Source organism: Pelmatolapia mariae, linkage group LG17 (assembly GCF_036321145.2).
Source record: "Pelmatolapia mariae isolate MD_Pm_ZW linkage group LG17, Pm_UMD_F_2, whole genome shotgun sequence".
Taxonomy (NCBI): domain Eukaryota; kingdom Metazoa; phylum Chordata; class Actinopteri; order Cichliformes; family Cichlidae; genus Pelmatolapia; species Pelmatolapia mariae.
In genome coordinates, this window is record NC_086242.1 from 32,664,363 (window position 1) to 32,680,218 (window position 15,856).

The 15,856-nt window shown below is 40.2% G+C and overlaps 1 protein-coding gene across 1 annotated transcript in view; it reads right to left on the bottom strand.

Moving 5' to 3' along the window:
• syde2 (synapse defective 1, Rho GTPase, homolog 2 (C. elegans)) overlaps positions 1-15,856 on the bottom strand; it is a 49,744-nt gene that overhangs the window by 11,991 nt on the left and 21,897 nt on the right. Inside the window, exons 4-5 of the mRNA XM_063500559.1 lie at positions 13,792-14,927; positions 7,302-7,428 (exon numbers count right to left, since the gene is read on the bottom strand). Coding sequence (XP_063356629.1) covers positions 7,302-7,428; positions 13,792-14,927 — 1,263 coding nt within the window. The remainder of the gene's footprint in view (positions 1-7,301; positions 7,429-13,791; positions 14,928-15,856) is intronic.

Consider the following 15,856-nt stretch of genomic DNA (forward strand, 5'->3'; position numbering starts at 1 on the left):
GTTTTTTTTTGCCTCTTGTCTTCTATTTACAGCATACTACAGTACGATTCATAGTAAATCCAATGAGCTTCCTTAGGGCCAGTAAGAAGAACAGAGGGCCCAACTTAACGTGCTCACTTTATAATCCCACTAAGTCCTAAATCTGCTCTTTAAGGGAGCATTAGGATTACCACTTTTCAGTCTATTTCTAAATAGCATCGTCAGAACATCAGAATAATGTGGACAAACTAATGTTTCAGTGTTAGCTAACAGCACCAGAGTTTCAGGTGCTGTCACACATGCATTTTCTATTTTCCTTTGCTGCAGTTATATAGAAATAAATTGGATTAGAGAGTGGAGGAAGGATCTAAACTCAGTTTAGTGTGTTACAGTACAAAGTCTATGATTAGCATTGTGATTAGTATCTGCACAGTGGCACTCAGCACCAACATAAACACAACACTAATCTATTATCACTATTTATCACAAATAAAACCAATCAGTGATCAAAAAGGCAAAAAAAATCTGTCCAACAGCTGACAATAACTCTGCTTCCTTTTATCTCTGTATGTTACCACAGAAATAAAAAAACCGACTGACTGAGCTACCATAATGAATCTTGTGACTGTTTTAAAGGAATGATCCATTACACTTCTTAAAAATTTCAGAAGAATCTCTGGATTTTGGTGTGGTGGTTAGCAGTGGTGCCTTACAGCAAGAAGGTCCAGGGTTTGAATCCAGTCTGGGGCCTTTCTGTGTTTACATGTTTTCTGTGTCTGTGTGGGTTTTCTCCAGATGCTATGGCTTCCTCCCACAGTCCAGAAACATACATAGGGTTGTGAACGTGAGACAGAATGGTTGCCTGTCTGTCTCCATTACCGGAGACCTGTCCAGGGTGTACCCTGTCTCTTGTCCTATAACAGCTGGGACAGGATCCAGACCCCCCAACTGAACAAAACTTTGATAAAGACATTAATGGTCACTGTTGACTTTAGGGACTTCCTTTTTTTTTTTATCCACATGTCACCATGCAATGTATTTAAATGATGAAGAAGACTGGAAAATGTATTAATAAACTTGCTTTTTTTTTTAATGGCCACCAGGGGGCTACTCCTCTGGCTGAAACAAGTCAGAACTTATAAAGGTCTATGAGAAAATTATTTCTAACTTGATTTCTAACTCAAGTATTTTCACAATGAAGGTTTTTAATATTAAATAAAGCCTGAGCATATTTAAAGTAAAATAAATCCTGTCTTCAGCTTCTTAATCAGGTCCATCCCTCACTTAGCCGAATGCTAAACTCCAATGTTCAAGCTGGGAAAACAAACCAAAGTGGGCTTATTTCGGTTACGACCTCAGTAAACACTTTCCTAATGAGGTCGTGGCCTCAGCCCATAGTTTTAAGTCTTATTAGAGTAAAATTGCTGATAACAGAGTATTCTTCAGTGTGCGGTTACTTTGTAAGAGCCGAGTTGCTACCATGTTGGTGTGCAGTGTCCTTGGTTCCTCAAAAGTTTCAGATGAGGGATAAAAAAACCTACCACGACAACAGGTGATTGTGGCTATGTCTATCTTTTATATACAGTGTCGTGCAATGTGGCACAATTTTAGCATGTTAGCATTATACATAAATGCATAGGAAGTATGTTTTAGCATGTTAGCAATTATTTGTGGCAAACATGCCCCATAGAGCCAAGTCTAGAAGCAACTTAGCTTTGACCGAAAATATTGAATATGATACATTAAGGAATTATTATTACTTAATTATGATACTGTACAGTGTGTCTCTTCATAGAAAAATAATAAATATAGAATATAAAAATAAAATATTAAATATGATTCTGACAGCTTAACACATAAACTGAGACATTTTTTAAGTTTGTTCCTTGCCATAACTATTTTCTCTGAACATGTAATGTTCAACACTTCCTGGCATTAGAAATACGGAAACACTCTGTATTCCTGAGACAGCCAGCAGATGCTTAGTAGGCAAACAGCTCATACCCAAACAAGGATAATAGCTTACTATCTCAGCCCTCCAATCTCAGGTAGATCAAAACATTGACAGATACTACTCAGCAGGGTTAGACTTTAACAGCGCTCTGGGGAAGCATGCTCTTAAACCCTCATAAAACTGCCCTGCAATTAAACGCCCTCCCTGTGCCTGTGAGCTAGCATAGGTTCAGTATAAAATCTGGTATGAGCTGAATTTGATCAGGGTATATAAACAAAAGACACATTCACTCTCTTTAACGCTTCCCTAGGCATGCCGATTTCAGCAGCAGATTAACTGGAAATGCTGTGTGAAGATTCCACCCCCCTTCGTCAATCGTTATGGAAGATTTTACAAAGATAACCACAATCAGCTTGTTTGATCACACGAAAAACTGACCGTCTGGAAGCAAAAATGAGCAATATATTTCTATCCTTATCTCGCTAAAATAAAGCTTTTATTTCTTTGTTTGTTTTTTGTGTTTTTCTGCATCTGCGAATAATACGTGATGAGAGGTGCCGCCTGGCTTGCTTTTTGCTGCCATTATTACAGAAAATCATGCAGAGCCCTCTGACCTTCCCTGCACTGCATGGAAGACCCGACAACAGCGGGACTGTTACACGTTAGCGGTGCCCGATGAAGCGAAACAACTCATGTTTTTCTTGATATGCAACACATGAAAGCAGCACACACATTTAGGCTCTTTCCAGCTCAAAAGCCAACTGGCCAAAACTGTGTACGTGCATGTGCACATGGGCTTGTCTGACGTGAGGAGAATGGGGCCATTCAAGTAAATCATTAGCCTGCTTTGACTCGGTGCTTTGTTTACTTCGGTGTGTTAGCCCCTGTTGATGCCCTTTTTCACGCAAACAGACACACACAGCTCTCACATATATGCACATATGCACGTATGCATGAGAACTGTGGTCGCAAGCAAGCTGACAACAGGCGCACGCTGCGTGTCTTTTTCACTCAGATTTAAACTGTCGGGTGGGGGGACTGGTATGGCTCTGCACCAGCACTATCTGCACTGCGCTGCATATACTTTCCCCACCTCCACCTACATGTTTGGCTGATAAAGACTGCAGAAACAAACACTTGAAATCCTGCCTTAAAAAAAAACTAACAAAAACTGAAAGCACCTCAAAGTAATCTGATGCAAGTATTTTTTTTTCCTTGCTCACTTCAGACTATTTCAGTGTCCCAAATATGCCACCAAACACTACAAGGGACACAATGCACTGGGGCATGGCTCTACCTTTGACCTCTTGTTCAAACAAAGCGGAAGGTCACTCCTCTTGTCAGTGCTGCAGTCAGTGCCTCGCCTGGAGAACAAACAGGGGGTTTGTTCTCCGTCCTGCCCCCTTCTCTACTATCCCGCACGCCCCCACGCCACTAGGGGGGCCAGAGGAGATTTGTGTTTGTGTACTGCCTTATGCAGGAACACAAAATGTACAGTTGCTGCTTCAACTTTTTCACTTTTCCAAAAATGAGCAGACTCCAGCTCTAACTCTAGAACCATGCGCTCACACGGTACACGTGGATTCATCACAAATACGCCTGCTTCCAGTTTTCAATCCCACCCTGCAGTTTAAGAAATATTCTGACAGCCACACCGTTCTAAAACTCTTCACCAAGTGGTTGCCTGCCTCCCCGGCCGACCCAGGGTTCAGCTAATCCCCCGTGCGTGAGCCAAATACCATCTGTGTTTGTTCGGCAACAAAGGGGGCACTTGTTAATGACTTTCCATGTCTTCACTGGAGTACTGGCAAGGGTTGGGGGTGCTGGGGGGGTTGGGGGCAATTTAGAGTAGCAGGCTATGGAAAAGTCGACTCAGGCAAGGGAAATTGAAGACCACAGACTAAAAATCAATGCCAGTGCTCCAAATGAAAAAGGGCAGAGGACACACCAGTTCCATTAGTAGAGGAGAGGTGACTTTCAAGACTTTGTTTCCACATTGAGACCAAAATCTTCTATTAGATGGATTTAATCATGATTTAACACATGTGTGGCAAAAAATGTTCAGGTGCTCACAACCGCACACTCGCAGGGGCTTCAGGCAAAGCTACCATATGGGCCTACCATAGAGGGCACCGATCCCCCCATTATCATGTCAAACCACTGATTGAAGCCTTCATTCTTCAACAAAAGGGATACCAAGAAGAAAGAAGAAGAATGTCATCAGGATGTGCTCAGAGGCCTTTTTAGAGTTTAAAGAGAACGGTCCAGAAAATATCCAGTGAGGAGCAGTTCTGAAAATAGATGCTGATGTCAGAGGCCAGAGGATGATAGCCAGACTTCTTCCAGACTGATAGGGAGGCAGGAGTAATTTAAATAACCACTGGTTACAACCAAGGTCACCTCTGAACGCACGGCACGTTGAACCTTGAAGAGATGGGCTACAGCAGCAGAGGACCACACAGGATGCTACCCATGTCAGCTAAGAACAGGACACTTTAGATGGACTCAGTAAAACTAGATATCAGAACAGTGGAAAATGTTGCCTCCTCCAATGAATCTCAATTTCTGCCACAACATTTGCTTCATAGGGCCACGATTTGGCATAAACAACACAAAAGCATGGACCAGTCTGTCAGTCCTGCATTGTATCAGTGGTTCAGGGTCGTGGTGGTGTGATGGGGTAGGGGATAGTTTCTTTCTCTCACTTTGGGCACCTTTGGGATGTGGTGGAATGAGAACACAGATGTGCAGCAACTGTGTGACTCTATCGTGTCAATATGGATCAGGAATGTTTTCGGCACCTTGTTGAATCTATGACTGCAATTACTAACAGTAGCAGCTAGGTGTATCTAATAAAGTGTACACAGTTTTTAAATGAAATGAAATGTGAGCATTTTGTGAAACATACTGTGAAGCAAAGAACTGTGATTTGAAACAATGGAGCGCCATGCGCGGAGCATGTTTTGCAAGCTTAGGATTGAACTCTGACCCCTGGATAATCCCTTTTACTACCTCCATTTTTAAATTAGCTGTGCGACGCGCCAGCCCTCTTAGCTCGATTAGCTGTTCGCTTATTAGCCTCTCGTCTGACTCCATAACAAAAGACTCCAAGCTTAGTTTAAGGCTTCCACTATGAATTAAAATTAGAACAAAATATATGTTTTTTTATTCTGTGTATGTTGGCGATTGAAATCAAACAGGGTGTGTAATATAACAATGCTACAATCAGCTTTTAAAACTCCTGTTATTGTGTGTTTTTTATTCTGCTGTGCTTTTTATCCTTTCTTTTATTTTTTCTTACCTTATGATCACTATATCCCAGAAATCCCTGCTTTTTTTAAAGCACACACCATAAACCTCTTCATCTTCAGCTCTTTTTCTCTCTATGTCCTCTTCCACTCACTCTGACCCATCTGCAATGGCAATTCGCCTGGCAGAGCAAATTTAGGCAGCGAGCAAAAACCAACAATCCTTTTTTCTAACCCGCTCAACTGTTAACTGTGTGCTTTGCCCTGCCATGCAAATGCATGTGGATCAAAGCAGGCATGATAGGACGACGCCTATACAGGGCCTCTCCCCAAAACCAACAGCAGCCCCTAAAATGCCCAGGGGTTTCCATGGTCCTTTCCTCCTTTTGTGGAAGAAAAAAAATCATGACCAAGTCATTTTCTACAACTTTGCCGCCCCCTCCCCATCTCCCCAAATCTGCTACACTTTTAGAAGTAATACTCAATTCAATGCCACAGCTGATTTTGGGGGTTTCTTTTTGTGAGATGTGCTCACTGTTTCCATGTTTCATTTCAAGGGAGCAACGGAGCAGAAAAGAAATTCAGCTGACAGGAATCTGAATGGCGTTTAAATTAGAAATGTAAGGTTTGCAGTTCTGCTTGTTGGACAATCAAACTGCTTCAGGGGGACGTTTTTGTATTTGACAAGATAAAAATCCCTACATTTGACGTGATTTACAAGGTCCAAAGCACAAAAACTGAAACTGAGAAAGAACAGTCCGAATGCGTGCAATGATCTGATTTGTTTGACTTTGTGTGTGTGTGTGTGTGGCCCTTCCTCTCACACTGATCTTTATGTTGCAGGGATTTGACACACACACACATAGATTCTTATAATATATACACAGGTGCTGACCTATTCGCCATGGCTACATTCAGGCAAATTTATTGCAGTGGATCAATACTGAAGCTGGACTCCATTACATTAACACCCCATTTGTTTTTGTTAGTTTTGTTCCATAAGTAAAAACTCTCATAAATTGTATTTTTCTTGTTTTACTGGGAGTCATGTGTACATGTCAAATGATTAAATGAGATGCCTATTATAGATGCCAGTTTTAGGTTTGTGGTTAGTATTTACTTAATGACAGCTATAGAAGCAGTTAACAGCTGTCTGTTAACTTCATCGTTAGTTTTTCCTAGTCCTTAGTCATTTCTCCACCCTTATTTTACTCAATATTAACTGCAACTTGTTATAGAAAAGTGAGCATTTTATTTAGTTATTAAGCTTCAACCCAAGGGATTGGAAAAGTAAGCTATTGTGGTAGTGCCAAAACTGAGATTCCTTTATTGGCCACTTGAGGCAGACAGAAAATTATTAAATGTTAAATTGCCCAACTTTACAGCAGAAATAAACATTTTCATTGTCCTGTTAAAAAAAAATGTTTTGGTCTCTATTGTGAATTTTTGGCTTTGCCATACATATGCAGGGTTGTGAATTTGTCTATAATTTGCCTGTTTAAATTGTATTAAGGTTTCTTTTGCCATTGTTATTAAGGGCGTGGCTGTTTTGAATTGAACCAGCAGGTGTAGTTAATAGCTGCCTCAGCTACTATAAGTAATCTGTTGCCTTCTGGAACATTTTTAATGTAATTTTCTATCAAATAATTGCTGTGGGACTAAATGTACTCATGTAAGTTGAGTAAAATTGCATTTTTGACTAACATTTATTTAGCTGTTATTAGCAGGTAGCACTGTCTTTGTAATGTACATATTCACGCTACAAATGCTTGCTAACTAAGCAAGCGAGCATTAGCTCATAGCTTAGCATTTCAAATTCCTGTCCAAATATGGTCACTTGTGGATTTTTACTTGGCTTTTGTGAGTGAAAATTGAAGAACTGGTTTTCAAAAAAAACCCTGTTCAGTCTCTTTTTAAATTAGAAACTGCTACATTGCTCATTTTGTAACTATCCTGCTAAATACAAGTAAGAAGGTAATTTACAGATAAACAGACCAAAACACACCAGTGCTCTCTGGAAACTTTGTCAGGTTTGAATAACACCCTTGTAATTAAACTAAGTGTGTTTTGTAATCTTATGCCTTGTTGGCATCTTCTCTGTTTTCTGGTGATCATTTTACCTGTAATGACGTTTATGTCTGGATACGTGTTTTCGCACAGCTCCACAGCGTGGCTGTCTCTCTCAAACGCCTCACGCAGCTCCTTCTTTACTGCTGCCGAACCACACAGACGGTAGAGACCCACCACCTGGTAACATAAACACACACACACACACACACACACACACACAAGTAGGTCAAATAAACACGCATGGCTCGAGAGTCAAACAGTTGACAGCAACGTAGACATTTTTACAGCCTCATCGATCAAACTCTACGTCTGCACTCAGATAATGTCCTGGAAGGCAGCCATAAGTACTTTCTCAGAAAACTCACACGTCACAAACACCAGTCTGTTTTATCTCCAGAAAAGGACACCTCAATTTAACAACTGACCAAAAACCAAAAATGTATATGTTTCTAATAACACTATAAGCACTCACTTTTTTAAAGACACAGGAAGATGACTTGATGTAACAAAGAAACGCTGGACTAACTTCAAATACTGCAGAAATACAGAAAACCTTAAACTTAACACGTTCCCTATATTATCTTTTCCCCCTCTACTTTCAGTTACTTTACACTAGCATCTTTATGCACTTTTTATTATATTGTGATTTTGGATCCACTGTATCCATAGTTTAATTCTTTCACTCCTTTTCCAGTTATTCTGAACATACATTGCATGTTTGTGTGTAGAGGCTGCTATCCAGTAAAGCCATGAGAGAAATGTAGGCGAGACAAATAAATCTGAAATGAATGACCACTAAAGTACTGGCACTCTCTGAAACATGGTTGGAGACAGCACCTTAAAAGTCAGCCAACTGTCTCTGTGTCTATATTTATCATTCTAGAATTTGATAACAAAAGCCAACATGAGCTAATAAGGCCCAGTCGTCAAATGCTTGAATTTACAGAACACCGCAAAAGCACATTTATTGCTTGTAGTTTCAGCTTTTATAGTCAGAAGACTGAGTCTCTGTTGTCAACAGCAGTATCTATTTAAAGTTTGCTATGGTTAGCCACTATACCACAAATGGGTAAAATACAGCCCCAGGGCTCAAACCAGCTTGCAGCATCCTAAAAGGAAAACACGACAACCCCTAAATTTCAATGAAAGAAAGCATTATGCTAATGAATCTTTAGCAGTGGGTCTTTACCATCTAGCTGTAATAGAGAGAGTATGCAAACAAACTTACAGAAACTACAAGTCTAAAATATCAATCAACTCTAAAATATCAATTTAGAGGTGGCCATCTCAATTGTTCCCACTGATAACAAGTAGTAGTAGTAAAACATATTAGAACACGAACTAATGTATTCATGTATAAGACAATGCATTATATATATATATATATATATATATATATATATATATATATATATATATATATATATATATATATATATATATATATATATATATATATATATATAATGCATTGTATATGCATTATGTATATATATATATATATATATATATATATATATATATATATATATATATATATATATATATATATACATATATATATAAAATGCATTGTATATGCATTATATAAATAGGTAGTAAGTCAATGATGCAGGTCTGCACGGTCTTAAGAGTTTGAGCTAGCTGCACAAGTAAAAAGAGAGTGGAGCTAATTCTAGACCAGTTCATCATCAGGACGGCATCATTGACAGATCATAGCTATTTGCAGAACTATCGACATCAGCAAATAAGAATTTAAAAAGCAAAGAAGAGAAACACCCTTCAATAATTTTATGAGTGTTAATGTTGCATAGTTTGTTCATGAGAGAGAGAGAGAGCTCTGAGTACCTTCATTTTTGGCAACACACAGGAAGCTGATCTGAGTAAATAAATGAATAAATAAATAACTACACATATCAAAAGTTAGGGATCTGATTTGATTCTGTTTGGTATATCAGAATATTTTGTTTTTAAATCACCAAATATTTGTATCGCTGTTAGAAATCCTTCCATTCAGCCCATTCATTGATGCACACATAACGTTGGGAGTAAATAATGAAACAAAAGTGCCTTATACTAACAATGAAAGAGTAAGTCTTCTTGGTTTTTGTTCTTTTTTTTTTTTAATGAAGACTTAGGCCAATATCCTATTTTACCACATTTAGCCTACCAAATTTAAAGGATTCAATATAAGTCACTATTATGTCTCATGCTTCAATTCAACTGTCCAGTGTGTGGCCCTCTGCTTACTGCGTCTTAGTTAGCATAGCCCTGCTCAATCCAGCACTATGCATTGACAGTCAAACCAGAGGAAGAGGGATGTCATTGCAAAACCCCTTAGTGGAATAAAGGGACTAAATGTGCATTTCCTCCCTTATTAACTTTTCATCTGTAATAAGACAATTAGATCATTTATAGACTGGAATGAAAAAGGAGAAAAGCCTGTTCAGGCAGTCTGCCTGAGCTGGACTGTGTCAAAAACACTTTAAGATGCAAGTCTCACCTCTTTGGAGCCATTTTGGGAACACCTCCAGGCAGTTACTTCTAAAACCCTATCTGAATTAATGGTCATTACTACACAAAGCTATTCATAAACTTTTACTTTAGTGGTCACCAGGATGTAAACACTGCATGTACAGAATCATTGTTATCAGTCAAACCTGATAAAAGTCACTTTGTACCAAAATAAGATTCAAAAAGGTTTTATTCCACCACAAGTTATACTTCTACTACATATGTGCACCTGTGGACCCCAGAGCTATGCATACTCATCACTCCACATAACATTATCCTAACATATTTGCAACAGTCATGAGCCTGATGAGTCTCTCATGATATTCTGCTGCTGTAATAAATCATTTCCACAAAACTGACAATTGCAAAAGCATGGTAAAGACTTAAACACAGTATCGTAAAAGCAAAATGAACCTCCCACTCTGGAGACAACATGTTAAGGACCATTTTCCTGCTGATGGACCTCTGTTTATGAAACCTAACAGTAATACATAACACTAAATTAGCTGGCAAAGTGAACTGATCTTAGAGTTGACATCCTCATGAATGAATGGATAAACACTGAGATCTTCTAAAACCCAAGTGACAGCTCAGCATTAAAAATGAAAGGACTAAGCTATAAAGCATTTATGTTTCTTTACCTAAGGCTCCAGACTGTTACCTAAAGAAACTTGAGACATCTGATGTTTGTAACTCGGCACCAGTGCTCTCCTTGTTATGCTGGGATTAGGCCCGGCTACAGACATACCATAATTTCTCCTACATGTGTCTGTCTGGTATGTGGCATAGCAGACCAACTGGTGTGGTTGCCCTGGAAACGTGTTAAATCAGTGGGCTGTGAATGGCGGGTTGGGTCCGGTTCCTCACAAAACACACTCGCACACACACCGCTGGCCTTTCCGGGCTCCAGCGTAGGAGCGCTATAATGTCTCCCCCATCCCACCAGAGCAGCTATTTGTGAACTCTCCTCGTCGAGTCCAGCAGTGTTTTTCTAAACCTCACACGAGAGGGAGTGAGGAGGACAGATTAGGCAGGGATTTGGCTTTGTATGCGAGTAAACAGAAGTCACTGGGCACAATGAACAACATGTCCATTCAGAAAAAAACCAAAAAAAACAAAAAAGCGAAGGCTCTCTCTTTGAGGCAGAGCTGAGTGCAGGCGGGGAACAGCTGTTAGCAAAAAAAGGACTTAAGAACTGTGGCCTCTGGGCAGCACAACAGGCACCACTAGCCAACCCTATATGTAGAAATGAAATCCAGAGGAAAGATGATGTCTAGGTGATGTGGAGGGGTCAGAAGCTTTTTTTTCTTGGTTTAGGAATATCTTTAATATTTTAAACAACAAAGAGGAAAAGGACAGAAAGAAAAGTGCATTTAATTGACTTTAGGGTATTTATGTGGGCGTATTCTCTGCATACAAAGATACATGATGGGAGATGACATGGGCAAAACTTAATATGCTAATTATTTTATCAGGCAGTCAGCAATCAGTAATATTTTTTTGTTTATAAAATATAAAAGTAATTGTGAAAAATACCCACTGACATTTCATGTGTGTGACATAGTATTAATCAATACTAAGTAATACTAATAATTAAAGCACAAAAAGATCGAAACTTTCACAACAGCTTGTCGAATTTGGGGTCATGGTAGAGATAGAGCCTGTCTCACCTATCACAGATTGTTGTGTACACCCTAGACAGATTACGAGTCTGTTACATGGCTAACACAGAGAGACACACAACCACCACTCGCCCACATTTACACCTAAAAATTTTAGAAACATTAATTTCCCAAACATGCATGTCTTTGAGCTGTGGGAGGAAGCCGGCATGCCCGTAGAAGAAATATCCATGCATAGGGAGAACATGAAGTAGTAAACTTTATGCTGCTCTCATAATTGAGTCTCTTAGCCACAATAATTACAACACTAGTGTCAAAACGAAGTGTCTTAATATTTCCAGCTTCTGGGCCTCGAGTGTGGATTGAAGGAAGTATTAAGGAAGTACACAGTTAAAGACTGTTGTGTAAATTTACCATCATCCACTGAGAAAATAAAATCACTTAAAGCAAAAAAAAATGCTGTTAAACGGTACATTTCAAGTTGTAGAAGGGTTTTTCTTGTCATGTCAAGTATAAAAAAGAGCTTGTCGATTCATTCATTCATTGAGAATGGAAGTCAGAAAACAGCATCAGAAAATCTGTCTCACCCTGCCTCTCACTCATGGGATCGGCCTCCACAACCCTGAATCAATAAGCAGTTAAGAACTGAATAACCAGTTAAGATAGCATAAGTAAGATTGTTGCTTATATCATCACTGCTAGATGACATAAACTGTAATTTTTGAAAAGAATCTTCATGAAACAATTACGTAATCAAGATCTATGTATGAAAGCTCCAAGGCACTGCCTTTAAAGGACAGATGAAGTCACAATGATTAAATGAAAAGTCTGTTTAAAAAAAACCTTCTGTTCTGTATAAAGGTATGCATCTGAATAGCTGCTCCTAACATGTCCCAATATCTGTGTGCATCTTTTACAGTCATATATGGCATGTATAAAAGCTCTTTTTAAAAACACATCCCCCTGTCTTTAAAGCACTCTGAGTGCTCCCATACATAGCATGAGTTGCAGTCTTTTCAAAACACTCACAAACAACCAGCATCTCGCAGAAGCCCAGAGGACACACAATTCTAAGAGACTTTCAGAGAAAGTCTCCATAAGGCCATTTGAAAAGGCACAATGCTACACATCTAGCCATACGTGCTTTGGTGACACAACCTGCAAATTCCTCTGGGATCTGGTGTCATCCTCATCGTGAACTCTATCTGCCTGCAGCCTGGAGGAGCCCTTACACTTGATCTCAGACTGATAGCATGTACAAAGGCTGCTCTGCATCTTTGTAAAGAAACAAAGGCAGCAAAACAGCTGCGAGGGACAGACGACAAACACTGTCAGACTGAGTGAAGGAGAAGCAGAGACAGATATCACAGCACAGAATTACAGAGTGAATAAGGCAGTGGTTACCATCAGACTCACATCTTATATTTGTGTATACCGCACAAATATCCCTAAACCAATTTAACACTGCACTTTAACACTGTCTGACTCACAGAAAGTGAAAAGTTAAAAAAGAAGACTAAAACTAAGCTGTAGGTGATTGAGAGCTGTATTTCTCTTCCTGTTTAAATGTCAGTGCAATTCAACCACCAGTCAGACTTTCAGACATGTTGCTAACATGCAACCTTAAGTTTCAAGCCACAGGCTTACTGGAGTTGGAGAGTAAAAAACAGTTTACTGGAGCTCAAATTAATAAATTTCTCCAAATTATTATAAATTGGAAGGTTTGCTGCTACTACTACTGCTGTACTGCCGTAGGTGGTAGAAGACAGAGTCTAATATAATGCACAGGCACCAAAAGTTTGCCTATTGAACCTTGCATGCCCCTTTAGAGAGATCAGTCAAGAACACTCTAGAGGGGCAAGCAAGGCACTGCCATTGGCCCTTGCATGCCCCTCTAGAGTGATGAGTCAAAAACAGTGGTCAAACGCTTCTTCCTCTCTGTGCTCTCTCTATGCTGGGTGTCAAAGACCTCATAAACTCTCATTTCCTCTGTCACTCCTGCTACGACTACAGCAACCTCTTAACTCCAAGCCTCTTTCCCTGAATAAAAGAGCCAGTTGCCTCAGGAAGCCAGAAACTCCGTGACATCATTAAGTGTGCTACGTCTCCTCTGTCCATTCAGTTCGTGCCAGTTATTGAGCCTTCCTGATGGCTGCAGGGTGTGTGCTCATTTCATGGAGCTAAAAAGATGCTGTGGAATTATTCCTCCAGCCATTGTTTCCCTCCTATTTTAAAAATTATTTCTAAAATTGGACATTACCAGCCTTATTTAAAAATGAATCTGACTCATTAGAGAAGAGGATTAGACTATATACAAGCATGTTTCAAAACAGAGATATTGTACTTTCATTCTTATTTTTTGACAAAAATTCTTTGGGGAAAACGAGAACAGAATTACACTCACCTGACAGCCTCTCCTCTCGATTTCATTGATGCATTTGCTTATAAGAAGTGGTACCATCAGCCCTGTATTTTCCGTCTCCACCACTCGCCACACCTCCATACCAAACACCTGTGGCTCCCTGTCTCCATCTGGACCACCGTTCAATGAGTTCTGCCACTGCTCCATCAGACTCAGCTTGACATAGATAACCCCACGTGGCTCCAGCTTTACCGCCAGCTGGTGGGAACGTGTCACTCTGAAGAGAGCAGGCAGTACCACTGTGCCATGGCAGCAAACACGGTTGCGTCTGGGTGTGGGCTCCCAGCTAAACACTACCAGCTTCAGATGTTGGGCATTCTCCAGCTCAATGTTGAAGGTGTGGTCCATATCTAAAAAGGTCGTTCGACAGGTGAGGAGAGCGGTTCGTGCTTTGTTAACCGAGTCCACCTGGATGGCACAGTAGACATCTCTAGAGTCAATACGTGGGGGTTTGAGGTCCTCTGCACCATAAAAATGCAGACTCATCAGTCCTGAGATGTACTGGCTGCACTTGGGCTGCTCTGAGAAGCTGTAATGACGGAAAGCATCAATGTCCAGCTCTGTGCCGTTGATTCTGGAGTTTCCACCTCCTCCTTCTGTATCCTTGCCTTTTCCTCCCTTCCCCTCTCCAGACCCATGTTTGCCAGATTTGGCCACCAGCTCTGGCGAGTCACCATCGCTGAGGTAGCCACCTTTACTGGCAGACTTTGAGCTACCAGTGCTTTTCTTCTTATAAAAGCTGTGCTGTGTGGACACACTGCTATCCAGGTGGTAGCGTGAGATCACATTACGGCTAGCCTGCCCACCCCCAGATGAAGCTAACCGAGGAGGCCCTGAAGTCTGCAAGACAACCTCTGACCTGCTGCCATTTGCTTTTGGAGAATGGGCCCTCGGTTCTAGCTGACTGCTTCCATTGCTGCTGCTGTTGTTTTGGGTCCCTTTGACACTGAGCTTACGGCTTAGCTCTGGGAGTTTCTTCATCTTCATGGAGATCTTCCTGACGGTACGTGGGGACTTGATCTTGTCTGGGAAGGACCAGTTGATTGAGCTGCTCTTCTTGGCCGGGTTTGGGCTGGAGGGAGGTGAAAAGCTGGCGGTGTTGGGCAGGTCAAGACAATCTACAAAGGAAATGACAGGACAAGAGAAAATGTGATTATTCTTTCTTTGTATTTTCATGTTTATTTAGTCATTAAGGTTGTATTGGTACCATACAGGTGCAGGAATAGGGAGTGCAGAGTTTGTGTAGTACTGAAAGAAATAGACAGGTAACCATCAGTCACAAATTCTTTAGGTCACTGGTTCCCCAGGATAATTTTACTTAGATATAGACAGGAAAAAAAATATTTAAAATCAAAGGCGTGAACCATAATTTACAGGAAAGTGCTACACCCTCACAGCACATCATCAAGTGATTAGGTTTACATGAAACCCAGTAATCCAGTGACAGACGCATTTGGGAGGCAACGCTTCATATAAACACTTCAGCACTTTATAACACAGCTACAGTCTATATATGTAGACCCAAGCTATGTTCAAGATAATTAACGGTTATGATGAAAAGGGTTGCTGAAACGGATGTAATATGAAAAATTTTAATATCTTTCTGAGGCCTCTTTGCAATATATTGTATTAATTCAACTCAGCACGCTGGAAATTTTAGTGGAATCTCATTACTCTTCCAAAAGAAAAAAAAGCAGGGAAATGTCTTTCCGGAGACACCAGCTGCTTCAGGGCTGAGGTAGAATTACTCAGTCATTATTCAAGCCGGAAGATATCCATTTGGGGTTGACCTTGTAGGCAGCTCTTGCCTACCTTGATGTCTAAATGAACATGAAAATTTCTGTGTCTATAGAGTGTCTGACAACCACTGTTTAGTCTACAGGACTTAAGCTTTCATCATAATTTTCTTGTATGGTAAATAATTCAAATATTTTGGTCTATTTTGGAGAATTTGCAGTAGAATTTAAGTTCAATACAGAGACCGCTGTTAAGGCTAATGTGTTACCAGTTACCATTTTTGGTCTCTTTACTTGCTATGAACTTAAAC